This window comes from Lepisosteus platostomus, chromosome 2 (genome assembly GCF_059453375.1).
Source record: "Lepisosteus platostomus isolate fLepPlt1 chromosome 2, fLepPlt1.hap1, whole genome shotgun sequence".
In the NCBI taxonomy this organism is placed as follows: Eukaryota; Metazoa; Chordata; class Actinopteri; order Semionotiformes; family Lepisosteidae; genus Lepisosteus; species Lepisosteus platostomus.
This window is the reverse complement of record NC_142612.1, coordinates 10,176,111-10,192,877: the sequence shown is the minus strand read 5'-3', so window position 1 is coordinate 10,192,877 and position 16,767 is coordinate 10,176,111. Positions and strand designations below refer to the sequence as shown.

Genomic DNA, 16,767 nt, shown 5'->3' with positions numbered 1-16,767 from the left:
TCTCTTCTGGTTGGTAATTAATATATTTATTTGAGGTAGTAAAATGTCTATGGTACATGATAGCTGTACTACCAAGTCTAAGATTTTCTTTTAGTTTTTCTTTCTCAAACATTAAATTATTATTTAAAGAGACAGTTAAGAGTTAATAGATTGCTTTCACCTCTTAGTTTTTTTTATGGTCTTACATTTGAATTACTGAAAATATACAAACTAGAAAATAAAAAGTGCTTTACAGCTTATTAATCAAAGTTACCCAACATGTTCAAAGTCCCAATGGTATTGGTCTTCAGTGTTTTAATTGGATTATACATGTAGTTAGGTGGAGATGCAGGAGAAGCGAGATGATAGATCTGATCCACTGTGGAAGAACAAGAAAATAAAATTAGGGTGTAAACTTTCTTATAAAAATAAAATAGTGTAAAAAAATACTTGACATCCTTCCAAAGAGTTTTTGCTCATTCTTCAAAATATAAAGGTAATAAATAAATAAAAACATAAAGCTTTAAGTGTGTGGGAATTTGCATGGGAAATCCATAAAGGTTATCTTATTACAGGTTTACAAAGCAAATATTAAACTAGGTGGAAATCAGATTTCACAAGAGAGATACAATGAGCACTGCTCATGAAGCAAACAGAAAAATAAAATTTCTGCCAAAAAGCTGTAAAGTAGCAACAACAGGGGTCCAGCAGTGACATTTAATTTCCTCACGTTTGTATTTCCCAGGCTAAGACGTTATATAATCACATGCTAATGAGATTAAATCAATTTCTAATTTAAAAGACCCCCTATTTGCTATAGTAGCAGAATGTTTCACTGCATATTATTATTTAAAATATTAAAAGCCCATGGAATCATGGACAGGTTATAGGTTAAGAAAGGTTTGCTGCCATCACAGACTGAGAATTGGAAATTCAAGTACACGATTCAGTTTGTGTGTTTCTTCAATGAATTTTTTTTCAAAACCTTAATCAAAAATTAATACTTTCCATTATGATATTTTTTATATTGCCCTGAATGGTTTAAGTGATAGGAACACACTCTGGGCACCATTCTCAGAAGCTTGATAAGAAAAATCAATGACTGGAGATTTTATATTTATCAATTCACCCCGCCTAATGTAATTTTAAGACATTTTAAATAAACACCGAATTACTCTTGAATTTAATAATAATTGTAATTCCTTGGATATGTTAAGGATCCTAATGAGCTTTACAAACAGGAGTGAACCCACTTCAGCACTTTAGCCACTATTAGATGGATTGTCATTCAAATATAGTCACCTTCATATCATAGTGTACCCTGCCACTATACACGGGAATTAGCTTAGCAAATTCTCGTCTAAAGGATTATGTACCATTTCTTGTTCCCACTAACACCACATACAAGCAGCCTGGTATTCCTCAGAATTCTTCCATCCCTATATAAACCAGGTCAAATATTTCATAGTTTCTGAGATATGACAGGATTCTGGTACTGCTGCTGAAAATATTCCCCCTCCTTTTTAAGATTTTATTGGTATTCAGAATTCTTCATTTGCTGGTGTCCTTTTGTCTACTGAATTTTAAGGTTTGTACTCACCCTCAATATACAGTGGTTCTACGACATCATGATTAATTAGTTCAAAGTTCTCATGTCCAATCCAGTGTTCCACATTCCTTTTTCTGCCTGTAAAAAAGTTGTCTACCACTGTAACTTCATGGCCATCCATCATTAATTTATCAGTCAGATGTGATCCCACAAAGCCAGCTCCTCCTGTGATCTATTAAAAAACAAAATTTGCTTTTCCAACAAAACAGTACCAGGAGAAGCATCTTTCTTTCACATCCTTCTTTAACCAGACCATGAACTACAACATTATGTATTTCCTGTTGCTTTCTTTACATTGAAGACAACCAAAATTCTTGAAACACCAAACAGTTTATTTTTTCCAACTGCTTTAACCATGATGATCTCAATTTGTCAATAAAGCTGACTAATATGGTTTAGTTTCTAGCCGATGGATTAAGTTTAGCTTTGATGTAGATTCATCAAAATATACAGAGTTGTCCTCCAAGCTCCTTTTCAAATTACTTTAGAAAGCAAAACTACTATAATGTCCATATTTCAACATGTTTGAGTAGATAGCTTCAGCAGCACGCACAGGCTGCAAAAAACAGTTTATTCCATGCTGAAAGGAAAGGAAAGAGACACTGCGTTTCGACTGTAAAGCCTTGTTCAGTCGTGAACCATTATCTGTTCCTCCACATTTCAACATGCTTGACAATGCATGCACAAAATGCATAAAAATAAAAAATCATATTGCAAGAGAGTGTTAAAAATATGAGGGCTTTCTCAAAGGTCACAAAGATACAATTTCTTTGTAAGAAAGATGGAGGTAGAGATCTGTGAATCAATCAAAACTCCCTTTGTAACAAAGAATGTTATTGGAATCCAAAAGAAGTACAGTAACTTTCAGTTGGACCACATCAACATACAGTTTCATAAGCTATCTACAAAATCAAACATGTCAAGGTATTCATGAAATATGCATGCTCATGCACACAAAATACACGTCAAAGTCAGATGCCCACAACAGATGGCTACACAAATAGCCGCACATGAGTGCCAAGCTACAGTAGTCAGATATTCATATTATCTGATTTATGGTTTATTATTATTAGAATTTCATGATTAGCCATGCTCGCAGGTGGATCTTCATGTGCCTACAGTGTTTAAGGTAGAATAATCCTTGTAACACAGCTATATTGCTATATATGAATTCAGAGGTCCAGGGAATCAGAAAAGCTGCTCTTCTCTATTAACACATGGAAATTTGTTAATAGAAATTTGTAAGGGGAACACTTACCAAGATTCTTTTGCGGTCTTTCTCAGACAGGAACTTAACAGGTGGATATTTCTGTGTGAAACTAAAAAAAATGTAAAAAATGTATTAATGAAATTTGAGAGATGCAGGCTATTGATGGAATAGGAAAAAATACAAAACACTATTGGAAAATAAAAGTACGAGGCTCCTAACTGTCTCAACAGTGTGCAGCTCAGGCCTTATAGTTCACAGGTTTGATCCTGGACCTTGTCATTAGCTACACTGTGAGTGTGATTCCCCAAGTGACTTCAAATATTTGACTGTCTTGGTTGGGAAAGATTTAATTTATCCAAGGTATCCTTATCTTGATGACCACAAGCAAGTTGTTGTGACCTGCTGGCCACCAACTGTCAAATCAGTTCTCCAATGGATGTTGGGTTAATTCCATAACTATCGCTCTTTTAATCTTCTCTTTTTATATCTCTCTTTCCATCATCTTTGCAGTTCTACATCCAAGCTCTGCCTTTACACCCACGCTGATCCCCTGTGAAAAACAGGTCACTTGAAATTCCTCGCATTGACTCTCCTTTCTTATCATTCTTGATTCCCTTCACTTTTCTCACTGTTCACTCACACAATTCAAGTGGACCTTGTTTGAAAGTCTTGAAAAGCCTTCTGCTTACATACTTTTAATTTATTTTTCACACTATTTGTATTACAGTTAGAATACGGTTGAAAAGGCATTGCAGCTGTTTTCTTTAAAAAGAAACATAAAAATATATTTTTATAGGAAATACTACTTCCTATTAGAAACCTTTTGAGAACCTTCCTACTTCTCATAATACGATCCTGAATAATTAAAGTGCATCTGCATTTTACTTTATTTTTTATGCAATTACTTTATGCAGTTAATTTGTTGAAAAGGATAACTGTAAGTAATCTCAAAACAAGAGCAAATGGGACATATAAAACAGTTCAATACTGTGTCTGAATCAAACGGCTTATAGAGGTTTTAGTAAACATACAGAGTTTTTATTCATATCAAGGAAGGAAAGTATACCTGACTTCCAAATCTCTGATTTTCTCCCGGAGAGGACCAACAATCTTAAACAGAAAAAAAAACAATTAACAGGCTTACAATTGTGTTAATATTGATGAGGTCTTTAAAAATAACCATATTAAGAAAATCACAGTTACAGTATATGTGAGAAATTGAAAATATTGACTCTCAATAAATGTAATTGATTTCTTTAATGTAATGAGAATTCTTCTGATATCATTGCAGATACTACAACTGATACCAAAATAATTGCAATTGAATTTAGATGAGAAAAATTATGCCTGTATTTTACCAGAAATATATATTCTATTTGCAGTTTTACTGATAGCATGTGAACCAGAAAATAAAGACAAGAAAATTTCATAACATTTTAAAATTCTGTTAACAAATTTGCCCCTCCCTTATCTACGTTGATATATAGTAATCTTTTTCTTGCTTTATCACATTCTCTAAGTCAGTATTTGATGAGAAATATAATATATAAAAATGTTCAGATCCTAAAGAACTAACATTTAAGTTGCCTATATCCTAGTGTTTACATTTTCATGGTCAAGTAACATCACACTCACAGTGCTATGCACTGGATTTTCACTCAAAGCCAAAGAAAATTAAGAACATAAAGAAGGTTACAAATTAGGTTTCCATTCTTGAGTCCCCACATAACCTTCTTTGATCCAAACTAAAAAAAAAAAAAGATTTTGTTCCCTTATCATATTCCTTTTATGACAGGAAAAAACATTCTTTATAATTCCCAGGCTTTGAAAAAAATGTAAAAGGGACTAAATAATCATTGGGCACTTTGAAGTCCCAACCTAGTGAATTATAAGTGATGTCACTCATGTCTTTGAATTCAAGTAAATAAATAATGGCTGGTTTTTATGACTGACATTCTCTTAGTCATTTCAATACCCCATTCCCTAATCTGCTAAAATGGTTTAAAGGTGACTTGTCTTTTTACCTGTGACACAATATTAATTTATTCTTTGTTGGAAAATTAACTCTATATAAAGTTACCACTGAAAACTTTCACCATCACCTATTCATCTTCTATAGCAACCATTTTATCTCTGAGATGCTTCATTTCCTCCCTTTCTGATCTTTTCTTATTGCAACACTGAAAAAAGCCCTTGACATTAGTTTTGGGTTGCCATAGCTACAGTATATTGCTTTCTTTCTCTTGGTTTTCTGAAATGTTTCTTGACTTATGCTTATAGCTCAGAGTTTGTTCTGTGCTTATATTTTATATTTATTTCTAATGATCCATTAAGATTAATCCATAGGCCTTAGTACTATAAACCTGTTTAATAATGGCCTAAGAAGTTTAGACCAGGATTTGTCAACCTTTGGGATTATTTTTCTTATTCTTCTAGAACTACATTTCTGAAGTGTAATCATATATTTTCTGATGAAGTCTTAATTAATTTCAATCCCTTTCACTTAAGTTCTAATTCTCTTAAAGCTAGCCTTTCTAAAATCATAAACCATCCCTTTAGACTCTGCAATTTTGCCTTTGAAATATACCTCAAAAGTGATCACACTGAGGTCATGATTTCCCAATGCGTCTCTTAATTCTACTGTTTCTTACTCTAATTGCATCAATTCAAAAGATCTGATCAACTCAAACTCTACCTTACTGGTGCTCTGACTACAAAAGAAGTTCTAAAAGGATTAACTATTTCTTACAAAGTATAAAGAGAAAAAAGACGGATTAAGGATTACATATGAGCTACAAAAAAGTCTCAGGCTCAGAAAAGACACTAATCCTAATATTTAAAGGCATTTAACACAGGGACAGGTCAAGGGACTGAACCTCTTTAGCTTAGAACAAACGTCAATTCTGAAAAATGTGATTGAGTTCTTTAGGAATTTAAAGGGGATTTACAATATTCTCTTCAAACACTTCATCAAACTAATTGCAGAGCCCAGGCCAGAAGTTCAAGACAATCCCTTATCATAACACATAGGTAAACAGAAAACTCTACCCAAGCTGATTCAATCGGGTATTTATAGAGACATTTGTTTAATTTGTTGGACTGTTACAATACAGAACTGATTAGTCAAATACATTCATTTACTCAGTGCTTAAATCGCAATGAAAAAGCACAATAGCTGTAAGTGGAGATGATATCACAGAACTATGTCACTCATTACAGTGGGACATTAAAACTACCACTTATGTACTATAGTTAATATCTTGCACATAGAACAAAATAAAATCAATAATGTATTGATTGAATAATCAACAGAAACATTTATGTTTTAAAATATGCAGAGTTAAACAGGATCTGAAAACTGTAGCAAATCATTTACTACACAATATTCTTGTTTTACAATCTATGTGTTAAGATTTTCCTTCATGAAACATTTTTGATTGCACTCTAACAGAATATTACCCTTGCTTGTTAACCATCAATTCAAATACCATTATTTATTGAGGAATGGCTCTGTGTGCATCTTTGACTCTGCAGTCTGATTTTTGCTTTTAACGGACACCTCTGACAACCCCTGCAGAGCTTTATGTATAATACCAAGATCACAGTATTAGCAGTTTAAAGCCTCGTGAGTAGTTAATTAACCCATCATATATTTTAAACTGATAAGGCACAGTGGTAATAACTGTGATTAGCAATGCTGCCTTGCATTGCTGGGTCCCAGGGTTCAATTCTGCACCTGAGGTGCTATCTGCATGGACTTTGTTTGGGTTTCCACAATCCAAAAATACAGTGGTAGGTTACTTGGCTTCTGGGAACATTGGCCCTAGGTGTGAGTGCTTATGTGTGCTCTGCAATGGATTGGGTTCCATCCAGGATCTAACCTGCTTTGTACCTGTGGCTTGCCGTGATAGACTCTGGCTTCACCATGACCTTGAAGTGCATAGAAAATGGAAGGATGGATAGATTATGCATAGTTTAAATGTCAAGCACTTTGTGACATTCTTTTATGTCCAGTCTGTTTTTTGGGGGGGAACATGGAGGAAATATAAGTTGTCTAGTAAGACTTTTGAAATGTTTTGTGCCTTCCACATCTTTCATAACATTACTGACTGCAGGTTCTAACCAATGAGTAGATCATTACCCCCACTACAACATCTGGAAACATTGCTTGCAGCTGGCTCACATCTCTAGTATTTTATCCAAACACTACTGAAGTGCCAACATAAGCCATTGCTAACAAATACTTTCAGATGATACACATTTAACTTACTAAACTGATAAATCACTAATAGTATAAATTTGGTAAAATATTAATTGGAGCATTTATATCAGCTAACTGCACCCAGCATCAAATCACTCGTTTTTATTCAAGCCATCAACAAGCACAAAAGTTCAGCAGGAAGTGCTAAAAATTCATTACAATTCATTATATTTCCAAGAAAATATAATCCTGCATATTAGAGCCTACTATGTTGGAATGCAAAATCTTTACTATGTCCTGATCATTTGACTGCAGGCAGTCAATTTTTTGTTCAAAAGGGCAATGCAAATGAAAATCTGCTTTGTTTCTTTATAAGCAAACATGGAAGCTGTTTGCTTGTTACCTCTACATGAGCCTTATACAGGCTGTATTAGACGATTTTATTTAAACTTTAAAAGCAAACGGAAAATAAACATTTGGAGGAGGTCTGCTCAACTGTGTCTTTTCTGCTTATGTGCTTTGCTGTGTGCATGTTTAATTATCTATTTATGGAGTGTTTTTGTTGTCAGTGTTCTATCTAGAGAATAGTTAGCTAAAGCTTTTGACAGCTTTATTTTGTGCAATTTCTCAGAGCCTTAATTGCTGATACACATCTCAGCCAAGCTTGCAATGGATCAACCATCTGATCCACTCATAAACAAGACATTTTTTTCAGGTTTTGGACATTTTTTCTCAGTTCAATCTATAAGAACATCTATATTTATCACAATTCTACATTATCTATATATCCTATGGTCTATATTATTAATATATGCAATCAAAAGTGCACGTCTGCATTTTTATTTTTAGCTTTTTTTTTTGCTCATGTCATTTTTCCTGTATGCCCGACAGGGTTTACACTACTGTGTTTCACAAAACTTCCTGGTAAATTTGCAATCATTTCATCCTCCCTTTTGATTTTCAAATGTGACCTTTCGACATAGCTACATGATCCAGCACTACCTTTACTGACACTCATGTTGAACATTGCAAGACATGCACGCAGTACTGAACATTCAACTGACCTACATTTCAGAAGCAGGACATGTTATATAATTAAAGTTTAAGGCTGAGTGGAGGACAGTAATGAAGGACATAAGAGAAACTGTTTGATCACATAAATATACATAATAATCTGCTAAATTCTAACATGCAGCATTAGCAGTGTGGTCTTAGACTGAAGCTTCAGACTAAAAGGTAAGGGGTCTATGAACTGGCAATTTCAGAAGCCTGCATGCAAACTAAGCACTGCTTTTACTTGGGATAATGACACAAAAGTAACAATGGAAAAAAAAACATCACTAACCTCTTCTATTTTCCGGTCAATCTTAAGTTCGCCATTTTCCTGTATGGACCTGAAGAAGAAAATATTTTGAACCAGAGGGATTTATGGCGATTTTATTAAAATGCTTTTCAGAAAAAATAAACTTCATTACATATTGATTACTGACACATTGATAAGTTAGATATATTTTATCAGAAATTAATTTAAATATGTAAACTAAAGTGATGTGGTTACCATTTTGTTCAACTGCACTGACTAGTCGTAAAGTGATAAATATGGTTTCATAGTGAAGAAAAATGTCTTTACAGATACTATGATTTCACAAATGTAAGTCTGAATGCCTTCCCTAATTTACAAATGTTGACCAATTCTATTACACACCTGTAGTGAAAGTCTAAGGGGATGTACTTTTACATGTTCTACTGCAAGTGTGTATAACCAAACTGGTAAATATCTATTCTTTCATTTATAAAAGAAAAAAAATGTAGTCAGAAAATAATGAGTCATTACTAGACAAAAAACAACTATTCAAGTTCATGTTCATTGCAAAAATTACATTTAAGTATAGCTTGCTTTGCTTGCAAATCTAACCTGGCATAGTTTAGTTGACAGCAGGACATTTAAAAGCTGTAATTTTGTATTATCAAATTATCTACATGTAACCAGTACAGCAGGTGGGTAACAATGTAAGCTAAATGTCACTAGGAAGCTTTCACACGTGGCCATTGTGATCTGATAAAAAGTCACAAAAGGCCTGTTTGGTAGATTAGGACAGTCTTTTTATCATTGAACCATACAAAAAAGTATTTTCTTATTATGCTCATCATGCAATCTCTCTAGATGATGACAACAAAACAAGCCCTAATTTTGAATTGATTTACTCTATTGCTAAAATTGTTTTCAAGCTTTACGAAAACATTTGGCACCACAAAATTAAAAGGCATTTTCTGTTTGTTGCAGAACATTGGATTACTCCTGTAATCCCTATTCCCTACAGAAGAGTAGCCAACAACCAATGGGATAATGCTTCCACCAGGTGCAGAGAGCTGAACATTTATACCATCACTGCCAGTCATGAGGGTGACACCCCTACACTTGTCCAGACATCCGAACTCAACCACTTGCAGTCTCCAAGATAAAAGGATTGAGAAACCAGCCACATCCAGCAATAGAAGGTACAGAGAGAGAGTGTAGAGCACTCCTGTTGTAGCACAATGTCAGAGAAAGGGTTACGTTTGACACAACCTGAACCAAAACCCTACAGGGGTAATTGACAAGCAAGTAGTCTTTACAGTGTATTGGTTCAATCTAGTCTCCACAACAATGCAACGGACAGTTACATATTTCTGGAAATGGCTGGAAAAAGAAGAGGTCTTAGAGAGCAAAGATACTTCCTTGTACATTTATAGAACTGGGAGAAAGGAATCACCAGGACACCCCCAATTAATGCTGGGGTGATACAGAGAAATAGAAGGAGGTATACTTAAAGGTGGGTGACCATCCTTCATTCAAGAAAGAATGCTGGATCACTGCAACTAAGCAGTGAACTGTTGACCTGATTGTGGTCCAGGCACCACAGTTCAAATAGTTGCAATTTATAGAATTGAAGTGCCTGGTGAAAAGTGATCTAGCACTCTAAATAGTGACAACACCGACGACAACCCTACATCATCAGTGGGTGAACCCATAGTTGCCACATTGTGGTTTGACCATAGCAAAAACAGGCCTAGAGCTCTATGAGAGGTGTAACCTAAACGGAACAGAGTCCTCAATGGAGTGTGTAGGTGATATCCCACGGTTATTTGGAAGACTCAGTACTGATAGACCTTGCATTGGAAAGTAGCACAATGAACATGAACTATACTACCCTCATTAGCAGCATGTTCTAGGCTTAGGTATATGGCAAAATTGCCATGCCACCCTCCAAGGTAAGCATCTTAGCTACCGGTAATACAGTTATGAAAGCCAAGCATGGGTAGACAAAACAGGAGTTACAATATCTACATCATGGAGCACCTTTAGCTATTTTCAGTGACATAATTGCCTTTATTCCTTATTACATGCACCTGTGTAATCTTAACCTCTCACCTCTTTCCCATCTTTCTCCTGTAACCCTGAAAATATTAGGTTATCATAGTTCTTTTGGGGAATTCCAGAGAAACATAATGAACCTGGATGTTATCAAGAGGACATCCAATGAGTTATAATATGAACTATACAATTAAATCTCCAGGGGTTCACTGGAGCACCAAGGTGTGCAAGGATTGCAAAGGGGAAAATGCAGAGGTAATGTGGAATACTCAAAATGGAACTGGCAGTTTGAGTTTCTCCAGACAATACTTATTTTTGTATTGAACTCTTGATTCACTGTAGCTATCTCCTTATGCTATGAATCTAGTAAAATTATCATTTTGTAACCTAATAGCATCAGAATATTCAATATGGGTACATTTAAAATCAGTGCAGAGACCTGTACAAAATGTATTTTCATTATATACAACAATGAAAACAGTAAGTTATTTTTCCATCAAAGGATGCATTCCCACAATAAAGGAGCACTTCTTAATTGTTTATACACAAACATTCAGACAATAAAGGGTTGAGTGCAATGACTATCTACTTATTTCTAGTGTTTTATTTTCTTCCCTTACAGCAATTTATTTCTCCTTTCTGATTTTGTTCATTATCATTACAATGTGGTCTTAACTTACTAGGCTACACAATGATTTCTATCCAACTCCACTTTTAAAACCGTTAATCCTATATTTAATTTGCTCATTAAGAACAGTTTAAAATTTTAAACAACAAAAGCACTACTGTACCTCATGTTCGTGTAGGTCCCCCAAACAGCTGAAAAATACAAAAAAATATGGATGATAAAGAAATTAAAAACACAAGCATTGTTTTCCTTAAGATAACATTGTACTTTTATTCACATTTTAATTGTTTATGTTCTATCAAAGAATGTCCATTATTTCATTAATACTAAATATCACTGGACTGAACACACACTGCAGGAGAGTCAGGGAGTTTGAGAACACAAGAGAGACAAGGTTACTTTCATTCTGAACAGCGCTTATACCCCTTACTTGTTAATTAACTCACTGATTGTTCTTTCTTTATATGTAAACAGCCTATATCACTTTTTTGCTATAATTTGTAATTGATAGTACAAACCTTGAGAAGTACTTTGATTGAAATATTTGAGTTATTCTAAAATATTTTTCTGCAGGCAGTATTATCTTCCACCAATACTATCAAGACAGACACCATGCATACTATTATTATAAGCTATATTATTTTAAATTAAATAAATTAAAACAGCTAAGAAAAACAGAAAACAATACGGCTTTTAATAACAGGCAATATGATTTTAGTGCATTTCCTGTGGACATCTATGTAGTCTGGAGGATATTTTTTCTTCACTATTCAAATTGTTAGATATGACAATAAAAAGGTTATATATTGTATTCATTCAACTTAGTCTATTTGGTTGCTAGTAAAACATTGCTGACAGCATGCAAATAAAATAAATGTCATCCATTAGGTGAATTCTATTTATTTGCAGAATCTTCTGGGTTGACATCAGAATCTAGATGTAAATTATAATGAGGTGGTCCAAATATGGACTAGCCTTTGGTCTGGTGTTATAAAAATAAAGGTTGTGTTTAGAAAACACTCATGTCCACTGTGAAACACGGTGTGAGGTCTTTTATGTTTTGGGGTCCTTCTACCAAGAAGCTCTAGCTGGGCTGAAATTGGATATTTTAAGATGACAATGATACAAAGCCTGCATCAAAACTGAGAAAGAAGACATTAATGCCACACACAAATAAATGTTCTTGGCTGATCACCCAAATCGCCGGACATGAATCCAATCAAATTCAAAACAGAGATTCACAAACAAAAAGCAAAGACCTAAAGGACTTAGAAAGACCTGGTAAGAGGAATTGTTGGAATTCCCCCTCAGAAGTGCCACAGCCTCATAGCAGGAGGCATCCCGTCAGTGTTATCCATGCCAGAGGAGGACTGACAAAATACCACTTACCTTGGATGTGAATAAATGCGACCATCATGTCAAAAAATATCCATATAATGCACTCTGAAAGAATCTCTGGAGCATTTTGAAATAATTAAGAATTACTCAAAGAAAGCATTTTTAAAACTAGGAAACGCTCAGGGAAAAAAACAATACTTTGTAATCATTTATTTAACCAGATTAGGCAACTGAGAACTAATCAGCTTTACAATGACTTACATGGAGAGTACCCATTAGTACAGCAAGGCATTTACTAGTGCAATCTGAGTAAAGTACATTACTCTAGTCTAGGGCACAACAATAGGATTCTGTCTGGGATTAAAAACCACAAACCTCTGGTCTTGAGTACAGAGCCCTAACCACTACTCTACGTAACTGCCTCTCCAAAAAGAATTTATCAGCAGTGTCAATATGTTTTGACAAAGAAATTATTAAAAGACTTAAAAAGGATACTGTATTAAAGATAACTAATACCTTCAAAAATGTATAAGCATAGAACTTGAGATTTTAGCTGTAATGATACTGAGTATTGATGAGTGTTGTCATTGTGTCATTACAGATAAAGCTATCAGAACATTTTGTCTTAAGCTAATATTTACTTTTCAGTGCAATGTTGCTTCTAATACTTGTCAAACAAGTATTAAGCTAACTGCATTAGGATTACAGCATTTCATTTCTCTGCATAATTTCTATGCACAGTGTACACAATAATTAATGCATACTAGCTAGTGCACTAAAGAAAAACAGCTATTATTCTGCTTATAAAAAAATCAGACGTATGAATTGCATGAATCAGACTTAGTATGACAGTGTACAAGTTGATTTTCAAATACAATCTAGATTCAAAGCAATCAGTCACACAAACTCTTGTGGATCTCGGCCAAATCAGGTGTGGTGATGAAGATTTCACAATCAAAACATTGTTTTCTTCTATTTTTCACAGTGGAATTAACCTTGAATAGCCTTGTTTTTAAAAGTCAATAATAAATATTTCTAACCAAGCACACAATGACAGGTTTAAGGTTTAGAGGTTGAGCAACTCAATATTTCATAAAAAAAACTATTTCTTTTGAAAACGTGGTGAGAAAAAAAGCCATAAACAGGGGCCTTCTGAGTAAGATAGAAGATCAGGTCAAAACAGGTCTGTACAAGGATCATACAGTATAACTAACCAAATGTCTTCAAATTCCATCAAGATTAAAATTAATTAAATGAATGTTGTGCCATGTTTTTTAAAATGATTAGGACATTTCCAAGATCAAAAGTGGATTTATGCAATGTCTTTTAAAATCTTCAGTTTTTTTCAGTTCTAATGAGCTGGAGTGAACATTCATTGACAAAGTTTTTCATCACAATTAATGAAACTGAAAAATGGTAGTGGCTTGTACAGCATCAGAAGAGATTAGCTACTGAGAAATAGCTTTCTGTAAACAGCATTGGAAAGATGGGATTAGGTATCTGTTTACAGCATGGAAAAGAGGGGAATGGTGTTAACAAATAAACCATTCCCATCTGTAAAGTTATTATGAGCCAGTTCTATTTTTTCTGTGATCTAGTAAATTTCTCTTCCATTACACAAAATCCAGCAACTACTTCATGAGATTCCTCATACCTTCTACCTCATACCTGTCTTCATTATATTCATAATCTTCATTATATTCTCCTATCTCCTCTTTCCTTCTTCTTCCTCTGCCTTTCAGCCAGCTCCTCAAGGTCATACAGCAAGCGAAACTGTAACAGAGCTTGGTTAAGGTCCAATACTGACATAATGCTCCGATGCGGACATAATATTACCAGTCTTTAATTAATCAGGATTAGACTGCTATCATGTTTTATGTACTGAAATAATTACTAAATTACTAAACAGACTTTGATATGTCCAGGAGTCTATGACTAACACAACTCTCTTCTATATATAAATTCTGTCCTGTGTAATTACATTGGCCCTCTTATGTTTAAAATACTGATGACATACAAGACACTGAACAGTTGGGATCCAGATTATGTTGGAAGATTTACTGAAGGATTATAGTCCAAAACGTAGTCACAGATCTGATGATTTAGGTTTTTGTATTCTGCCTATGGCCATGATCTAACAGAATTAGCATTAGTGCATTGTCTTGTGCAATGTCGTGGTCTTGGAACTCATTGCTCACCTCTTTAATAGAATATCTACGAGTGTGGACATTCTAAAATTTTGTTTAAAGGACTCTGTTTTCACTTCAGATTGGAATGTATTTTTATTGCTGTTTTTATTTGATCTAATATGTGATCCCACATAAACAAGGCCCCAGACAACAGAACCTTTTGGAACCAAGCATTGAGGAATATAGAATGATCTTTAGATTGGAATGCTCTAGGATGGAGACTTCAAAAGCATGTATTTTCTGAAAGTATTTAATACACCACAGTTGTGTTATTAATTTTTTAAATAATTATGAATATTTTTGAATACCTGCAAATGACAGCCACACCATGTGTCCAATGTAAGGTAAGCAAACAGCTACACTTCCACAGCCTTTCTAGATCCAGGTGATCTATGGGAGTTTACGAAGTTCTGTCAGTGTGTTTCACTTAAGCAGTAAGTTATAATGTAATATATGTAAATCATGCTCAGCTTGATTTACATATATTACACAGGCTCATTCACAGGTTCATTGAGGTCATGATCACCTAAGGAAAAATCTTGCCATGTAAGATCCTGACAGATAATACAACCTAATTTATGTATACAAAGTTTCTCTTTGTTTAGTCTATACATTTCTGTGGAGAATTAGGTTAAGCCCTTTTTGCCAATTTCAAGATGATGGCTTAACCGTGTAAACAATCAACTTGTTATGACGAGCCTTATCATGGGAATGGCATAAAATGAAAAAGAGTATTTAAAATTGACATTCTCAAAATTCATCTAACTGAATAAAGTGGACAAACCTACAAAATAGGTTTATTCCATGCTGAAAAGAGAAGAAAGAAAACTGTGGAGCAGCCGAAACGTTGTGTTTTCTTTCTTCTCTTTTCAGCATGGAATAAACCTACTACGTGTTCCTTTGCAGCCTACACATTCTGACCCAGCTACCCACCTGAACTGTCTAAACCTACAAAATGCTCACTTAGACAATTTCTCATTGCTCTCTATAATCCTTCTAAAATTCATGATCATTAATCCAGGAGATTATAATAAAATAAACAAAGAAATTAGGAATACAAATGTGAACAATAACTGCAGGGTTCCTTTATTGGTTGGCTCCCTAATAAAAGCAACATTTAAATTATCCTTATTTTTAATAAATTAAATTTATTTTTATGTATAAGTTTATATGCACTATATTGTAGTCTGCTTAGAAAAAAAAATCAATCCTAATTGAGCACTGTGGGAATAAACATAAAGACCAAATTTTTTAATATACACTGCTGTCTTGTTTTTATTTTTACAACTGTTAGGAACTGGACATCACCAACATCACATCAAGACACTTGTTGGTCATCAGTAAACAGGCAGTAAAGATGGCAAAATACAGGGACTGGGTTTTATACAGGATAAAAGCCATGTAAAAAATAATACTTAGGTTTTTTTTTCAATAATGTTAAAACATGGACTAAATACAGTTAAATACAGTATGAATATAACGTCTGTTTGTTGCTAGTGGATATAACTCTTTGTACTGCTATTAAGAATCAAAGGAAATGGTGTGATCACTTTAATTCTGTCTCGGTGCAGAGACTGAAGATATCACATGAATGCATAGTGCAAACAGTTCGAGTAGGTCCACACACACCGACAGGAAACTTCACTATCTCATGGTTAAAAAGCTCACAGATGTGCTGGGGTACATAATAAATGTTGAATACTGTTTTTTGTATCAAAACATCTGCAGGCGCATAGGCTGTTTGCTCCACATTGGGCTTCAGCTGTGCAAACATAAGGCCTTTTTCAATTCTTTCATCCTTTATGTTGTTGGGGCGGTGCAGTGGCTCTGTGGCTAAGGATCTGTGCCTGTGGCTGGAAGGTTCATATTCCACAGCCGGCAGAGGAATCCTACTCCGTTGGGCCCCTGAGCAAGGCCCTTAACCCCAACTGTTCCAGGGGCGCCGTATAAATGGCTGACCCTGCACTCTGACCCCAAGCTTCTCTCTCTGTCTGTGTGTCTTATGGAGAGCAAGTTGTAGCATGGGAAAAGACAAATTCCTAATACAAGAAATTGTATATGTTCAATAAAGTGATTTATCTGGGGGTAAATTAGGAATACAGCAGCAGAGTTACGTACAGAACATCAACTGAATTATCAGTATACCGAAGCAATTGCAAAGTAACACCTTGCTCTACTTTGGAAGTCACAAGCACTTAATAATTACTAAAGAACTGAGAATTCTCCAGCCACGACCTCAAATGGAGTGTATCAGTAAA

The 16,767-nt window shown here is 34.6% G+C and overlaps 1 protein-coding gene across 2 annotated transcripts in view; it reads right to left on the bottom strand.

Moving 5' to 3' along the window:
* uxs1 (UDP-glucuronate decarboxylase 1) overlaps window positions 1-16,767 on the bottom strand; it is a 45,474-nt gene that overhangs the window by 26,982 nt on the left and 1,725 nt on the right. For both annotated transcript variants that reach the window (XR_015924972.1, XM_088597400.1), the window contains exons 2-7: window positions 11,146-11,173; window positions 8,345-8,393; window positions 3,865-3,908; window positions 2,847-2,907; window positions 1,580-1,760; window positions 254-358 (exon numbers count right to left, since the gene is read on the bottom strand). Coding sequence is in view for 1 of the 2 variants with exons in the window: in XM_088597400.1 (XP_088453526.1) it covers window positions 254-358; window positions 1,580-1,760; window positions 2,847-2,907; window positions 3,865-3,908; window positions 8,345-8,393; window positions 11,146-11,173 (468 nt within the window). In the remaining variant the exon portion in view is untranslated. The remainder of the gene's footprint in view (window positions 1-253; window positions 359-1,579; window positions 1,761-2,846; window positions 2,908-3,864; window positions 3,909-8,344; window positions 8,394-11,145; window positions 11,174-16,767) is intronic.